At 56.1% G+C, this 13423-nt stretch overlaps 1 protein-coding gene across 1 annotated transcript in view; it reads left to right on the top strand.

Moving 5' to 3' along the window:
- Positions 1–2194: 2194 nt before the first annotated feature.
- LOC104512727 (carbohydrate-responsive element-binding protein-like) overlaps positions 2195–13423 on the top strand; it is a gene marked incomplete at its 3' end in the record, with an annotated part of 14369 nt that continues 3140 nt past the window's right edge. The window contains exons 1-7 of the mRNA XM_010155819.1: positions 2195–2490; positions 9543–9649; positions 9772–9854; positions 10062–10151; positions 10886–10930; positions 11236–11434; positions 11970–12047. Of these exons, the coding sequence (XP_010154121.1) occupies positions 2195–2490; positions 9543–9649; positions 9772–9854; positions 10062–10151; positions 10886–10930; positions 11236–11434; positions 11970–12047 (898 nt within the window). The remainder of the gene's footprint in view (positions 2491–9542; positions 9650–9771; positions 9855–10061; positions 10152–10885; positions 10931–11235; positions 11435–11969; positions 12048–13423) is intronic.

The following is a 13423-nucleotide window of genomic DNA, read 5'->3' as shown; positions in this document are numbered from 1 at the left end:
CACAGTTCCTTCAGCTACTAATAAATTCGACCTCTCTGTCCCAGCACTCCTCCCAGACAGGTTCTCTTTGCCTATATGCACAGTGTTGAAAGCATTTTGGAAAATTGCTCTGGGGACTCTGATCTCTTACCTCCCCTGTGACGGTGCACATCTGGGGACACCTTTGGGTCATCCATCTTCCGTTGCATTCAGGATCACAACTTCCTTGTCGCACTCTTTCTGAGACTGTGCTGCATCCATATGGCTGTACCAAGCTTTGCACATTTTAGGATCCAGAGTTACAAAACCCCTCAGCACTACAGCCTGCCTGTTTCTGTGTGGGAGCCATGCTCTGGCTCACTGTCTTCTGGGGAAGATTCCTCCGCAGGATTTGTCACCCCCTTTCCCAGGCTGGGTACCCTTCGCCCATGAGATTTCCCTCCTCTACAGCACAAGACCTGCTGGACTGGGGATGAGGGAGTTATGATGGCCCTACAAGCCTCACTGATGTATTTCTCCACTTACTTCAGATATATATTGTCTCAGCGGAAGTCTGCCTGCAGCCAGTGAACAGATGGTAAATGAACCTGGGCAAAATCCTGGGAAGTCCTCTGTGCAGCATGGCCCTGCACTGAGGAGTGCTGCCAGAAAGCTTCATACCTCTGATATCTTTGTTTCTCTTGTGGCTTGCCTAATTCTTAGTTTCCCAGGACACCCACACGCTCATTATTGGTTTAAAATGTCTGCAGGCAGTACTTTTAAAATTACTTTTCAGCATCTAGACAGGCAGCTTGGGACAGGCTGGCATGGTTGTAATGAATCACAGAGGGGGGAAAGAGAGTTACGGAGCAACACAAATGTAGCTGAAAAATTAAGAAATGCTTCCTAGTGAGGTTTGTGCCAATCAGGGCGAGAACTACCCAAACCAGCTATTTGTGCATGTTCTTCTTCCAGCTCCAAGAAATGCCCTGGACAGCTGCTCACTCAGGAGCACCAGCAGGACCCACCCGTGTGGTAGGAGGGTGCTTTGCTCCAGCTGCCGAGCTGGATCATAGTCCAGATGTCTGCAGCCATCTATGCTAGCTTTATCCATCCCATGTTTTCAACAGAGGTGCCTGAAAGCTGTGCCTGGGTGGTCTCCAGGCGCGTGTTCTCGTGCCAGGTTGTGGAGCTGGGAAACGAGTTGCTCGAAACTAGAGAGAAAATGAGTGATTTATTTAAGCCTCAGATTATATCCACTTTGCCCTCCTGCAGCTCTGGTCAGTGGGGAGATTGTTGTGACTCAGGTCTGGCTGGCGTGGCACACGCTAAGCCCTGACAACAGCTCTCAGTATTTACCAAAGATCAGCTGGCACAGGGCTGGGGAGGGGGCTGGCACAGCAAGCCCTGCCTGGCAGCATCCCTCAGGACCCCTTGGAGGCAAAGGTAATCCATTTTAAGGACTGCATGACTACAAGCGGTGTAAATCTCACCACACCTGAGCTCATTGTGGTTGTGTCTTGCGTTCAGCATTTGCACCCCGTCCTGCTGGATCACACCTCAGAGCAGGCTTTTGCCCAGGCTGTTTTGCAGCTTGGCACACGGTTCAGTGACTCAGCATGCTTTGTGCCGAGCTGGGTGCCCGTTGCTATCATTTTACCTGTTTGTGTCCCTTAATCTGTATTTGTTCCCCTGTTAGTGCAGGGAGATACATTAGGGCAGCAGCACTAGGTAAATACTGCCCGCTCCGAGATTAACCCCAGGTAAACAAAGCCGACTGCCAGCGAACCCGTGGCCACCGGTAAGGGGGTGGGACAGGGGACCCGCAGCTGCTCCTCCTCAGGTTTGCAGGGGCAATAAAAGCCAGGGCCATCGGGCACGTTGCAGGAGCAGGACAGTGGCAAGGTGCTGGGGCTCCCGCAGCGGTGTCCGGGTGCGGTGGCCTGGCTGATGGTGTGCCAGGGGCAGGATCAGCCACTGCTACTATAAATAGAGCTGACTGACGGCGAGTGGCCCCAGCACACCAAAAGCTGAACCTCAGAGTGCGGCAGAGACGTCGTGGGCCAGAGTGGGGTGAACGGTGACGAGGAGGAGGTGTGGTGTGAGTGTCCTGTGCTGGGGAGCCCAACAGCATGTGCTTAATGCCAAGACAGTGCCCATAGGGCTCCATCACAGCCAGGACATGGACCGCAGTGCTGGGAAACACCAATAAGGGCTCCCCAGCACGTGCTGGGCAATGGCAGGACCTCAGGTGGGGCTCCCAGGACCATTCCCAGAGCCCCCAGTTGGACCATGCCCTGTCTCTGATTCTGATTCGGACTCCGAGGATGCATCCATGGGCGGCACAGGACCCGGTGCCAGGGTGCAGAACCCCTCCCAGGTCATCCACAGTGGCCACTTCATGGTGTCGTCCCCGCACAGCGACTTGTTGCCCCGCCGGCGACACCACCGCACCGAGCCCAAACTGGCTGATCCCCGGAGCATCGACCTGACCCTCACCTGGCTCTTCGAGTGCATGAGCCTGGAGTACAGGTGAGTCCAAGATGCCTCTCATGGGCATGCGTATCATGGATCCCCCCCCCAGCTCTTTGAAGGCATGAGGCTGTCTGAGCCCTACCGCCCCTCTGGGAACCTGCTGCTAATTGCCAACTGACAGCGCCCTCGTCTTCTTGTCCACTGGGTTGTGATGTGCAATTTGCCCAAAACCCACCATCCTGGGAGGTTTCAGGGTGGAAGAGCTGGTGCTGGGTTGTTGGCCATGGAGTCAGATGAGAATTTCCCCTTCTCTTCATGTGTAGCTTAACCCTCCTTCCATGAGATCTGGAGCCACTGCACCTGGCTGTAGCACCCTCCCAGTTAGGTTCTGCATACTCTAGAGCAGCAGTAACCCTGTGGGTAGCCAGTGATCAGTCTTTGGCAATCCGGCCCAAAGCACGAGTCCTGCCTTCCCATCCTTGACTCTGCCTACATGTCCCGAGGTTATTCCAGGACACATGGCAGCACTTTGGGTCTGGATGGCTGCATGAGGCTTTCCTCAGGGCTTTCTGAAAGCTTCCCCCCTTCTCTGCTGCAAAATGAGATGGGTGAGTCCATTGTTCCCCCAACCACAAGTGAGCGGGGTGACTTGGTCTACTGCAGTCAGTGCAAAACTGCTTGCACAGCTTTCCCAAAATGTCCAGGTGAAAACCTGGAATGACTGTGTCCTACTGATGCCACTTAAACAAAACCTCAGCAAAATAGCCTTGTTGCCCGTTGCCTTGTTCCCCACACGATCTCATTTAGTTGCTGACCTGTCAGGTATGCCTTGAAGCCCTTCAGTGTTTGACCCAGTGGAATATGTGGTCGCTGCCAGAGCAGCCCCGGTGATGCCAGGCACTGGGAAAGCACTCCAAGGGTACCAGTTCCCACCCAGCTGTGTGTACATTTGGCCCATCACCACATCCCAAGTTGCATGGTTTGCTCACAGCTGGTGAGGCAGAGCTCTTCTCCAAAATGCTGGTGAGGCTGGCACTCTGTGGAGCATGGTGTGGGGTGAGCCAGCTGAGTGAGGGTCATGCTCTCTAGTCATGCAAGTCACACCTGAGTGCCACACACAGGGGGCACTGGTGGCCTCACTCTCTTTTGCTTTCCCAGACCCATACTTGCCTTACTCTGAGCCTTGCAGCTTGGGGCTGGAAGAGCAGCCCTACTACTCCACCCTAGGATGCTCAAGCTCTTGGCTCCTGAGATGCACCACAGCCTCTGTGTGCCCTTGAGCTCTGGTGCTCCCAGGCAGAGGGGAAAGGGGCAGGGTGCAAGTGCTTTGGCAGGTGAGGCAGACCACAGCAGCTGTATGCCACCCAAGGCTGGCCATTAGGCTGCAGACAGGGCTCCAGTTCTGTCTTGCCCTTGGACTCTTCCAAGGCCTTGTTTCCCTCCTGCACTGAGCAAGGCAATGCACACACCAGCCCCAAGCCTGGCACCATGGCAAACTGTAACTGCAGTTGGACAGTAGCCCTTAGTGAGGAGGCTCCACATCCACTACAAAGCATTAGTGCCATCAACCCCAGAGTCCAGAGCACTAGAGATGTCTCCTGGCTGCCTTGCTGGAAGACTAGGTCTTGCTCAGCACCCATAGGAGCAGTTCATTGTCTGTTGTGGAGCCAGGATAGCTGCAGGCCATGGGATTCAACCAGGGAAATGTTGACATTGGATGTTCTCCAAAGTTCATGCTTGGTTCTCTCTTGGAGTTCCTTCCTTCCTCAGATGCTCTCCTTTTCCACCTCTCAACTGTCACACTCTGCAGCTTGCCAGCACCCTGAAAACAGGATGAAAAGAATTGATCAGAGGTCAGGTTCAGGTGAACCTGGACCCATGATGCAGCGCTGGGTATTCCTCTCCATAGGTAGGATTGGACTCTGGCTCTAGAGCTGACCACTCTGCTGGTTGGCTGCTGTTCGGGCATTTCTTTTCTCCCTTTGGAAATCCATAGCAGCTTTTCCAATACATTTTGGACAAACCTGTAAGCAGTAGTTGGAGGAAGGTATTCAGAGGGGGAAATTGAGTTATAAAATACTTGGTGCACCTCTACTTTTAATGTTACCTGATTTGACACTTCTCTGCACCACCTGCCATTTCACACCTTCCCTCCCTGCCAGGTTCCTCAAAAGGGTTCTTGGTGCAGCACAGCCTCAGTTGGAGTGGCCAGCCAAATGTCCTCCAGTCATCAGGAGCGCATCCGCAGTTATGTTGTAGACTGACACCCTAACAAAGCAGAAACCACAGAAAGGTACGAGTTGGGAGGCACCTCCGGAGATCATAGTCCACCCCCTGTGCAGGACAGGGCTAACTCCAAAGCCAAATCAGGTTGTTCAGGGCCATCACTCCGATGGATGAAGACCAAGGGTGGGGAGCCCACCACCCGTTTACCCTGCCCCACTCTCACTGGGAACAATGCTGCCCACGGTTCTGATTGGAGTTGTCCTCATTTCCGCTTGTGTCTGTTGTCTCTTGTCCTTTCTTGGTGCGAGCCTGAGATGTGCCTGGCCCCTTCTCCTCTATAGCCTCCTTCAGACAGTTGAAGACAGTACGTAAAGCCTTTCTTCACCTTCTCTTCTTCAGGCTGAACCTGTGAATGAGGCTTCAACCCCTCATTCACACTCCTCTTCTGTCACGTACATTAGTCCCCAGCCATCTTAACATCCTCCAGAATCACTCCACTTTGAGAACCTCCCTTTTTTATGGGGGTGAAATATGGATAAAATATCCATCCTTGGCCTTACCAGTGCTGAGCTGAGGGGAACTATTACTCCTCTTGTCCTGCTGGCTGAGTGTTGCTGCTTCAGCCACCCATTCCTTGCTGTCCGAGGCCTGGCTCACACCATTTCCAAGGCGAATACACGAAATTCTCTCTAAACATTTGTTTTTCAAAGGCTGTAGCTAACAGTCAGTTAGTTAGCTGTAATTCCTTTGCTCTCCAGCATTCCTCCACAGCACCTCACAGACGTTTATAGCAGTCCTGTCTCAGCTTGCGTCATCTCCCTTAGGATCTGCCGTTTTATCCCCCATGGGCTGGACTGAGCATCACCCCATTGCTGGGAAAGAAACACGCTTTCTACATCAAGGCTTGCGTCTAGCAGTAACTTGTTTCTTCAGACCCCTCAAAGGGAGGCAACTCCTCTCAGCAAGGTCTTCCTCCTGGTGCTGGAGGTTGGAATGAAGCAGTTCCCAGGTCCTTTGTACCCATTTTCTGCAAGCTGCTCTCCTTCCAGCAGCATTACTGCCAGAGACTTAATGATTCTGTTCCGTTCCTTCTTCTCCTGCAACCTGCTGCGTTGCTGGAATCACTTCCTCTGAGCCTCTGAGGCTTTCTCACAAGTGAAATTGCTGCTATAGCTTTGCTACACTCCCTCATTCATTCTCTGATTCACAGTGCCTTAAATCCTCACGCACGGGGCAGCAAGCACCCAGGCAGAGACCCCAGTGATGCACACATGGAGCTGCCCTCTCCCCATTTCCTTTGCTCAGGATTAGCCTGCGCTTTCCTTTGCCCTCCTGGAAAATCACTTGCCTTGGTTCCCTACAGCTCACCAGTATTTGCCCGCAGCCCCTGGCACTAGCTCAGACCTGGAAGTGGCTTGCACTGACATCCTGCGATTGCTGGGTCCGCCCCCACCACTCACTGGGCCTTCTGCCTCCTCCAGACATAAGGACCCTGCCTGGAAGGAAGGAGGGTGCTGCAGCCCGGGGAGCAGAGCTGGCTGCAGATGGCAGCCCGGGTTTGGCAGATGCCATCTGGGGCTTTCTGGCGGGTTGGGCAGTTTCTGCTATGAATTATCTGGACGATGGGAAATGGTCTGGCAAGGGGGAAAGCCTCGTGCTCAGGCTAAACCTACTCACCCTGCAGTGTGTTGTGCTGTCATTAGCAGCAGAGAGCTGCATGCTTTTTCTGTGTCATTTCCCAAGGATTTGGGGCTGATCCTGTCTGAGCAGCATGAGGAGGAGCTGGGATGGTGTGCAAGCCTGTTCCCACGCTGATGCACAGTAGGTCATACCTTCAGAGGTCACCAAAGTAACTGGCTGTGGAGATGTCCCTAGCTTGTCTCACAGCTGTCCAGCTTCCCAGACAACTATTTGCAAGAAGATTTAAATTACTGCCCTTCTCAGCTGGAGCGCTTCATGCTCCCTTTGCACAGAGGTGAACGGCTGCCCAAGAGGCAGAGCTGTAATGCACTCCTATCTGGGAGTAAACACGGAGCAGGTCCCTATGCCTGCTCTGCATATATATGCCTATCCCAAACGTGGCTTTGGTAGCAAAATTTGTGAGAAATCGAATGTGAGCTTTTAGGACTCCCAGGAAAGGCTGTCCTCTCTTAGCCAGTCCAGGGTCAAGCTGTGACCTGTCAGCCCAGGGATTGGGGGGGGACTGACGGTGCCATGGGGGATCCTGCTCCATCTGCATTTGGAGAGGCCAAGCAGGGTTGTACCTGCCAGAAAACCCTCAGCTTAGCTGTTCCTCTCCTGCTGACATTGTACCTGCCAGAAAACCCTCAGCTCCTGCTGACGCCCGTTTCTCTTCGTGCAGCCCTGCATCTTGCCAGATCATTCCCCCTCTCTGCCCCTTGCTGTTGATGGACAGCAAAATATTCATTTTGCCATGAGAGCAGGGGCTAGGACACCCTAAACTTCTGGACAAGCTAAATGAATCACAGTGCAAACAAGGTGTGCCTGGCCAAAACAGGGTTGGTACTGTCCCATGCCAGGTTTGGTCCCAGGCTGAGCCCTGCTCTCACCTCATCCCATCACACTTCACAGAAACCCCTTAGCTGGTGGTGGGATCGACATCCCCGTTTGTCCAGCAGCGTGAGGCAGTGGGACCTCCAGCCTGTTTGGGACATCCCAAACCTTTGTTGTGGCTCAGTGTGGGGTTTGCATCCCTCTCCCCTGGGAGTTAATTTCAGGGAAGGATGGGGACATTTTCAAGGCAAACCAGGGAGCAAAGATCAGCCTGATCAGCCTGATAAGCCCCAAAGCTGAAAGGATCATTAATGGGGAAAAAAGGTGGTTAGTGGTGACTCCCAAAGGCATCTCCCCTCTGCCTCCAGGTCCATGTCAGCTTCATGGCCATGGCCCCACCAGTCTCGTATATGGCTGAGGTGCCTGTCTGTGGCTGCAGGGCTGCAGTCGACAGACTCGGGCTGCTCCTTTAAGCTGGCTGTCAGGGCAGGTGGCATTGGTGAGGACGATGGCCTGGTAGCCTTGACCAGCAGGATCTGGCCACATGCCCAGGAAACCCATCCCTTCCATTGGCTCCTCTGCTTGGCACCACTGTGCTGTTTGCCTTGTGCCACTGGGGAAAGTCCAAAATCCTGGTGACAGCAGAGTGGCCAGAGCATAGCCAAGTCCTTTACTCTCTGCAGGCTGAAGCCACATGGACATGAGTCCTTCCCCAGACCCTGGGTATGTGGGTCAGGCCAGATCTCCCTGTGGCGACCGTCCCTGTCCACCCCTGAGGGTGGGAGCCCCCACTCCCAGACACATCCCTGCATCAGATGGAGAGGTCCGCAGTCCTTGCTGCTCACAGTGAGATGGGACAGTGGTGCTCTCCCCTCCTCCCTGACACACTCCCTCTGGCCACAGAGCCATGCAGGACCATCACAGGTGTCTTGCTGTCTGCACTGCTGCCTGTTTGGGCTGCCTGGCTCCAACATCAAGAACAGCACCCTGTCTGCAACAAGCCTCCTTGTCTGCTGGGCTGCACGGAGCTCCGAGCCGAGCTGGCACAGCTGCTGAGGCAGGGAGCCCCACTTGCCGTGCCACGCCGTGCTGTGCAGGAGGAGGAAGATTTCAAGGCAGGTTAATGCATAATCGGCCTGAGTCTTTGTTCAAGGGAGCACAAAGGATTCATAACCTCGAAGGAACAAATGTGAGGCTTCTTAAAGCATGAGCCAGGCACTGCCCCAGCACCTCCCAGGGACATGGCCCGAAGGCATCTTGGGGTGCACTCCAGTAGAGGCTGGCAATGGGGAGATACAGCACCCCTACACCCAGCCCAGCCTCTACCTTTCTTCCTCCCTGCACGTGCTGAGGATAAGTGGAACCCAAAGCAGCACTGAGATCTTTAAGGGAGAATTCTTGGCTGGGAAAGGACGTGGGCTTTCCAGAGAGGGATGCGGTGTAGCTCCCAGCCTGCTCTCAAAGGGCCCCTCTGTACAGCCAGCATTGCCCTGAGGCCATGCTCTGGTGGGTGGGAGACCTGGGGCAGCTGCTGGGCTCACAGGGAGAGGTGAAAAGAACACCACAGTAAGGCAGAGAGAACCCAGCCTCCTCTATGCAACTCCTGCAGCAGCAGGACCCTCAGGACCCCTACTGGTGGTTGCACACGAGAGGGTCGTATCCTTCAGTTGGAAGCCCAGCTCGGGCTGGGGTCCAGGGCGAGGGGCAGGGATTGATATGGAGCGGGTAGTACTGGGCTGCAGGCAGGGCTGGTCCCACTCTCTGCCCCTCTTGGAGCACAGGGAAGTGCTCCTTAGTGTCTTTAACTCCCTCCAGCTTGGTTTCCTGCCTTCCCCAGCTCCATGCAGAGCTTGCCCTCAACTGAATACAGTATTTCCAAGCCTTGCCTGGTTTTAAAAGGAGGGTCAGAAATAGCTGCCCAAATCCTGTGGTGAGACAAGACCCACAGCAACATGTGTCTCCAGGCATCCTGACTGGGCAGGAGACTTCCTTTCCTGCGGCCTGGGACTGGGATGCTGCAGTCCTGGTCAGGTGCAGCAGGACCCAGTGCCCAAGCTTCAGTGAATTGATTCCTCCATGTGCTGTGCTCTAATCCCAGGGGCTCGAGAAACTGGGTGAGGGTCTGTGAAGCTCCCACTTTAGGTCTGTGCTGCTCTCAGGGTGAACAGGAGCTCAAGGTGCTCACTTAGGTGCTCCCATGGGTGCCAGGCAAGCAGCGTGCAGCAGAGCCCCATGGCTGCGCCTGTTTCAGACTTGTCACCAGGCTGGTGGCCCCAGGCATCTCTCAAGGCACAGCCCCCTTGGTAGACCTTGAACTGGGAGGGCTCTGGAATGGTGCCCCTCAGCCACTCCCTTCCTTGGTGTTTTAGTGAGAAGCTGGTGTCTCCAAAATGGAAGAATTTCAAGGGGCTGCGGCTGCTCTGCCGGGATAAAATCCGTCTCAACAATGCTATCTGGAGAGCGTGGTACATCCAGTGTGAGTACAGAGCCAGACCCTATTCCATCTGCCTAGTGCTGGGTGATGCCAAGTGGGATGGGCACCCTCCCCTGCCTAGGGATGGAGCCATGCGTAAAGCCAGCTGCGTTTTCCCTGTGCAGATGTGGAGCAGAGGAAGAACCCTGTGTGTGGCTTTATCACCCCACTGGAGGGGTTGGAGGCTGAGGAGCACCGAAAACCAGAGGTAGGGCATGGTCCCTCACAGCTCTCTGGGCTGTGAGAAAGTCTGTGTGGCAGAGGTGGGGGCAGGGGACACACAGGGGGCAGAGCTTGTTGCATTTCATAGATTTGCTGGGAAAGTTGTTTCTGATATGGCACAAGGAAACCAGCCCTGGCTACAGGGTGTTGGGGCTGGGGGGCTCAGCTGTGACCTCCTGTCCTGCCCACCCAGGCTGTCGTGCTGGAGGGCAACTACTGGAAACGCCGCATCAAGGTAGTGATGAGGGAGTACCACAAGTGGAGGATCTACTACAAGAAGCGGGTGAGTGGCTCTGCCTGCGCTATTCCCTGTCCCATGGCAGCAGCATCGGTGGGATGGGACATCAGTATGCCCAGCGTGGAGTAGTGGCTGACCAGGTGTGGGACATGGCAGGCTCTTGCCAGTGTGGGAAGGAGATGCTGGCTGTCCCTTGTGGTGCCAATGGAAGGGGGCTCAGTGGGTACCCCAGCTGCCCGCAGTGCTGCAGTGTGCTCTGGCAGCCTGACCTGGGCTGACTGTGCCCTGCCCAGTGCACGAGCCAGGGCTGGGTTTGGCAGCGCACCCACAGCACTCCAGCTGGGTGGGATTTGCTGGCATGAAGCTGGCAGCCATGTCTCACCCCAACAGCACAGGCTGCCAGGCAGGCTGGGTGGCTCTGCATCACTCCAGGTGCCTGCTCTCGGGTATGCTGGCACCACAGCCTTGGTCCCCTGCAATGCAGGGTGGAGCATGGTCCAGCCTCCTCCCCAGCCACTCACTTGGTCCTGAGAAAGGCCAGGGGTGCCGCGGATGGGTGGGCAGGGTGCTGGCAGCCTCAAGCTGCCACACACCAGCCGTCCCACCACTGCGGTGGCTCAGCCCAGACCCTCTAAAGGCAGATGTGAATTTGTGGCAGCTGTGCTGAACCCCCCAGGGAGCCCCCTCCTGACACCTTGTCCCTCTGCACTGCCCCTGGCTCTGCCCCACACTGTGCCTGCCCTTGCTGGGACATGACACAGACTGTCTTCTCCTTCCAGCTCCGAAAGTCCACCCAGGAGGGAGAGCTCTCCAGCCCAAAGCGGGTGAGTCCACTGGAGCCAGGTAGGGAGGAGGAGAGAAGGGGGTGCAGTGCAGACCCCTACACTGGGCAGCTTGGGAGAAGGGCAGATGAAAGCCCCAGGGTGTGACAAGCCCAATGGAATGGGATGCCAAGCACTTGGGATGCCAAATTCACCCTTTCTGGAGGCACCAATGTGCCAAGTGTGAAGCTTTGGAGTGATAAATGCTGTGGGGAGCATGGGAACTGCAAGGGGAGCAGATGGGGAGCCAGGCATGGACCCTACCCATGAGAGGTGCCCACCTGGCTCCTTTGTTGCGTCTCTTGCAGACTGAGGATGTCTGGAGGCCAACAGAGAAATGGTGCAACCAGCTCTTCTGCAATGTGGTGCCCATGCTGCTTGGGGATGAGGAAGAGGAGCCAGGGGGTAGGCAGCACTTTGACTTGGACACCTTCCTCTCAGACATCTCTGACACCCTCTTCACCATGACACAGATGCCCAGTGCCCACCAGGCATTCCCTGAGGATGGTAGGTACCATGTTCTTGCAGGATGTGGAGGAGGTCTCACTCCATTTGGGCAGGGTGGTAGCATCCCCTTCTCCAGTGTCTCCCTAGAGACCAGCCTGGGCTGTCACAGGTGGGAATGGGCTGAGCTGCCCAGACATCAGGGTCCCATGAAGGACCGTGCATCAGACCCTAGGACAGGGCTGCCAGTCCATGGCCACTCTGCTGTCCCTGCCTGGCCAGACCCCTGGAGCTCCTGCAGCACCAGGCAGGTGCTGTGCCAAGGATCAGCCTTTCCCTGGAGTTCTGGGGCACTAAATGAGGTCCCAGAGGTGCTGGTGGGAAGGATGGTGGCGACAGGATGGTCCTGGGTCCCCACAGGGTGGGCACCCATCTCCCCGCCCATTCATGGCTGCAGGGCAGGATGCAGTGACACAGGGTGACTCTGGGGTGCCACAGAGGGGTGGCAGCCAGGCAGGTGTGAGGGCAGTGCTGGGAGGAGCCCTGAAAGGGGGGGTCTTGGGCATGCAGTGCCTGATGCAGCTCTGCCCTCTTCCAGCATATGCTGGGAACGCTGACGTGATACAGCTGGACTTGGCACCCCTGCAGCCCAGCCTGGATGATATGGAGACCTCAGGTAAGAGCCAGTCCAGATGCGGTACCACCTCCCACACAGCTCAGCATGTTCAGCACCCCATGGCAGCCCAAAATGGGGGGGTCAGGGGGTTGGCCAGGCAGCAGCAGCAGCTGCTGTGGCAGCCAGAAAGCACTGGACATCCACTGGCATGGAAAAAGCAGGATGCATTGGCCAGGGTGCTACAGGTGAAGGGCTTGGCATGCCTGCCTGCACCCGAGGCAGAGCCACGGCAGGTCTGCAAGGGCCTGGCCAGGAGCAGTGGGAGGGGATTTCTACAAACAGAGGGTATTTCCAGGCATGCCAAATCATCTCGTTTTGACTGCAGAAGAAGGACAATTGTGCCCCATAAGAAAGAGAAAACTTCTAGAGAGCAGGTCCTATGTTTTGTGCTGCTGTGCTCCCCTCCTCACCTCACTCTCTAGCCAGCTCCAGGCTGAGAGCCTGGGGGGCTGGCTCAGAGCTGGAACCCCGTGCTGGGCTGTGCTACATCCCCAGGAGACAAGTCACTGTCCCTGCCAGGCTGCCCCAGAGACAAACGTGGCACTGGTGTCCAGCGGGGGCAAGGGGGCTGCCAAGGGGAACACCAGGAAGTGGGCAATGGCAGCCTCCTCCCATGGGGCTGCCACCAGCACTCCCATTCAGGCTCCAAGCCATGAGTGTCCGTGAGCACCATGGAGTCATCTGGAACATGTTCTGGTCCCAGGAGTGCAGTGCAGTGTCCCCATATGCCAGGTACTGCTGCTGCTCACTGCACTGGGGACCGGCTCTGCCCTTGAACACACCGCAGACAGTGGCCTGGGCACACTTTACAGGGTGGGAGCCAGTATGGGTTGCTGGCTGCAGCCCTCCCAGGTAGCTGGTGGCCTCAGGCAGCATCAACATGTCTAGACCCCTCTGCACATCTATGAGCACCCTGCGAGCTCCACTGCTGGTCTCCACTTCCTTTGGCAGCAGGAAACGAGTATGCTTGCACCATACAGCTGCGGGGTGATGCAAGACCAGATGCTGTCAAGGAGCAGGCTGGGGCACTCCGATGTGCCAAGGCAGGCAGTGGGATGCCTCGGGGATGGAAGGTTCTTGCCAGCCCTCTTGGGCTCATTCCCTCCAGAGGTCCCACCAGAGTGAGCCATGCTGGGAAGAGGGTCTGTCCCTGCTGCTGGCCCTTTGCCTGCTGTCCCCAGGTCCCCCACGTGGGCATCAGTCGCAGGGAGGTGGGACAGCTTCAAATGGGTCAAAATGACACCTGACAACTGTCCTTTCCCCCAGGAAGTGCTGTATGGTGTTGGAAAGCTGCATCGAGCCCTTTCAAGCAGTACCTTCCTGCAACAGTGTCACAGCAGCAGCCCCAGCACCCCTCTTTGTGGGCTCAGCTGCTG

This window comes from Eurypyga helias, unplaced genomic scaffold (genome assembly GCF_000690775.1).
Source record: "Eurypyga helias isolate BGI_N326 unplaced genomic scaffold, ASM69077v1 scaffold24997, whole genome shotgun sequence".
In the NCBI taxonomy this organism is placed as follows: domain Eukaryota; kingdom Metazoa; phylum Chordata; class Aves; order Eurypygiformes; family Eurypygidae; genus Eurypyga; species Eurypyga helias.
The sequence above is the reverse complement of the archived record's forward strand: the minus strand, read 5'-3'. Positions and strand labels throughout refer to the sequence as shown.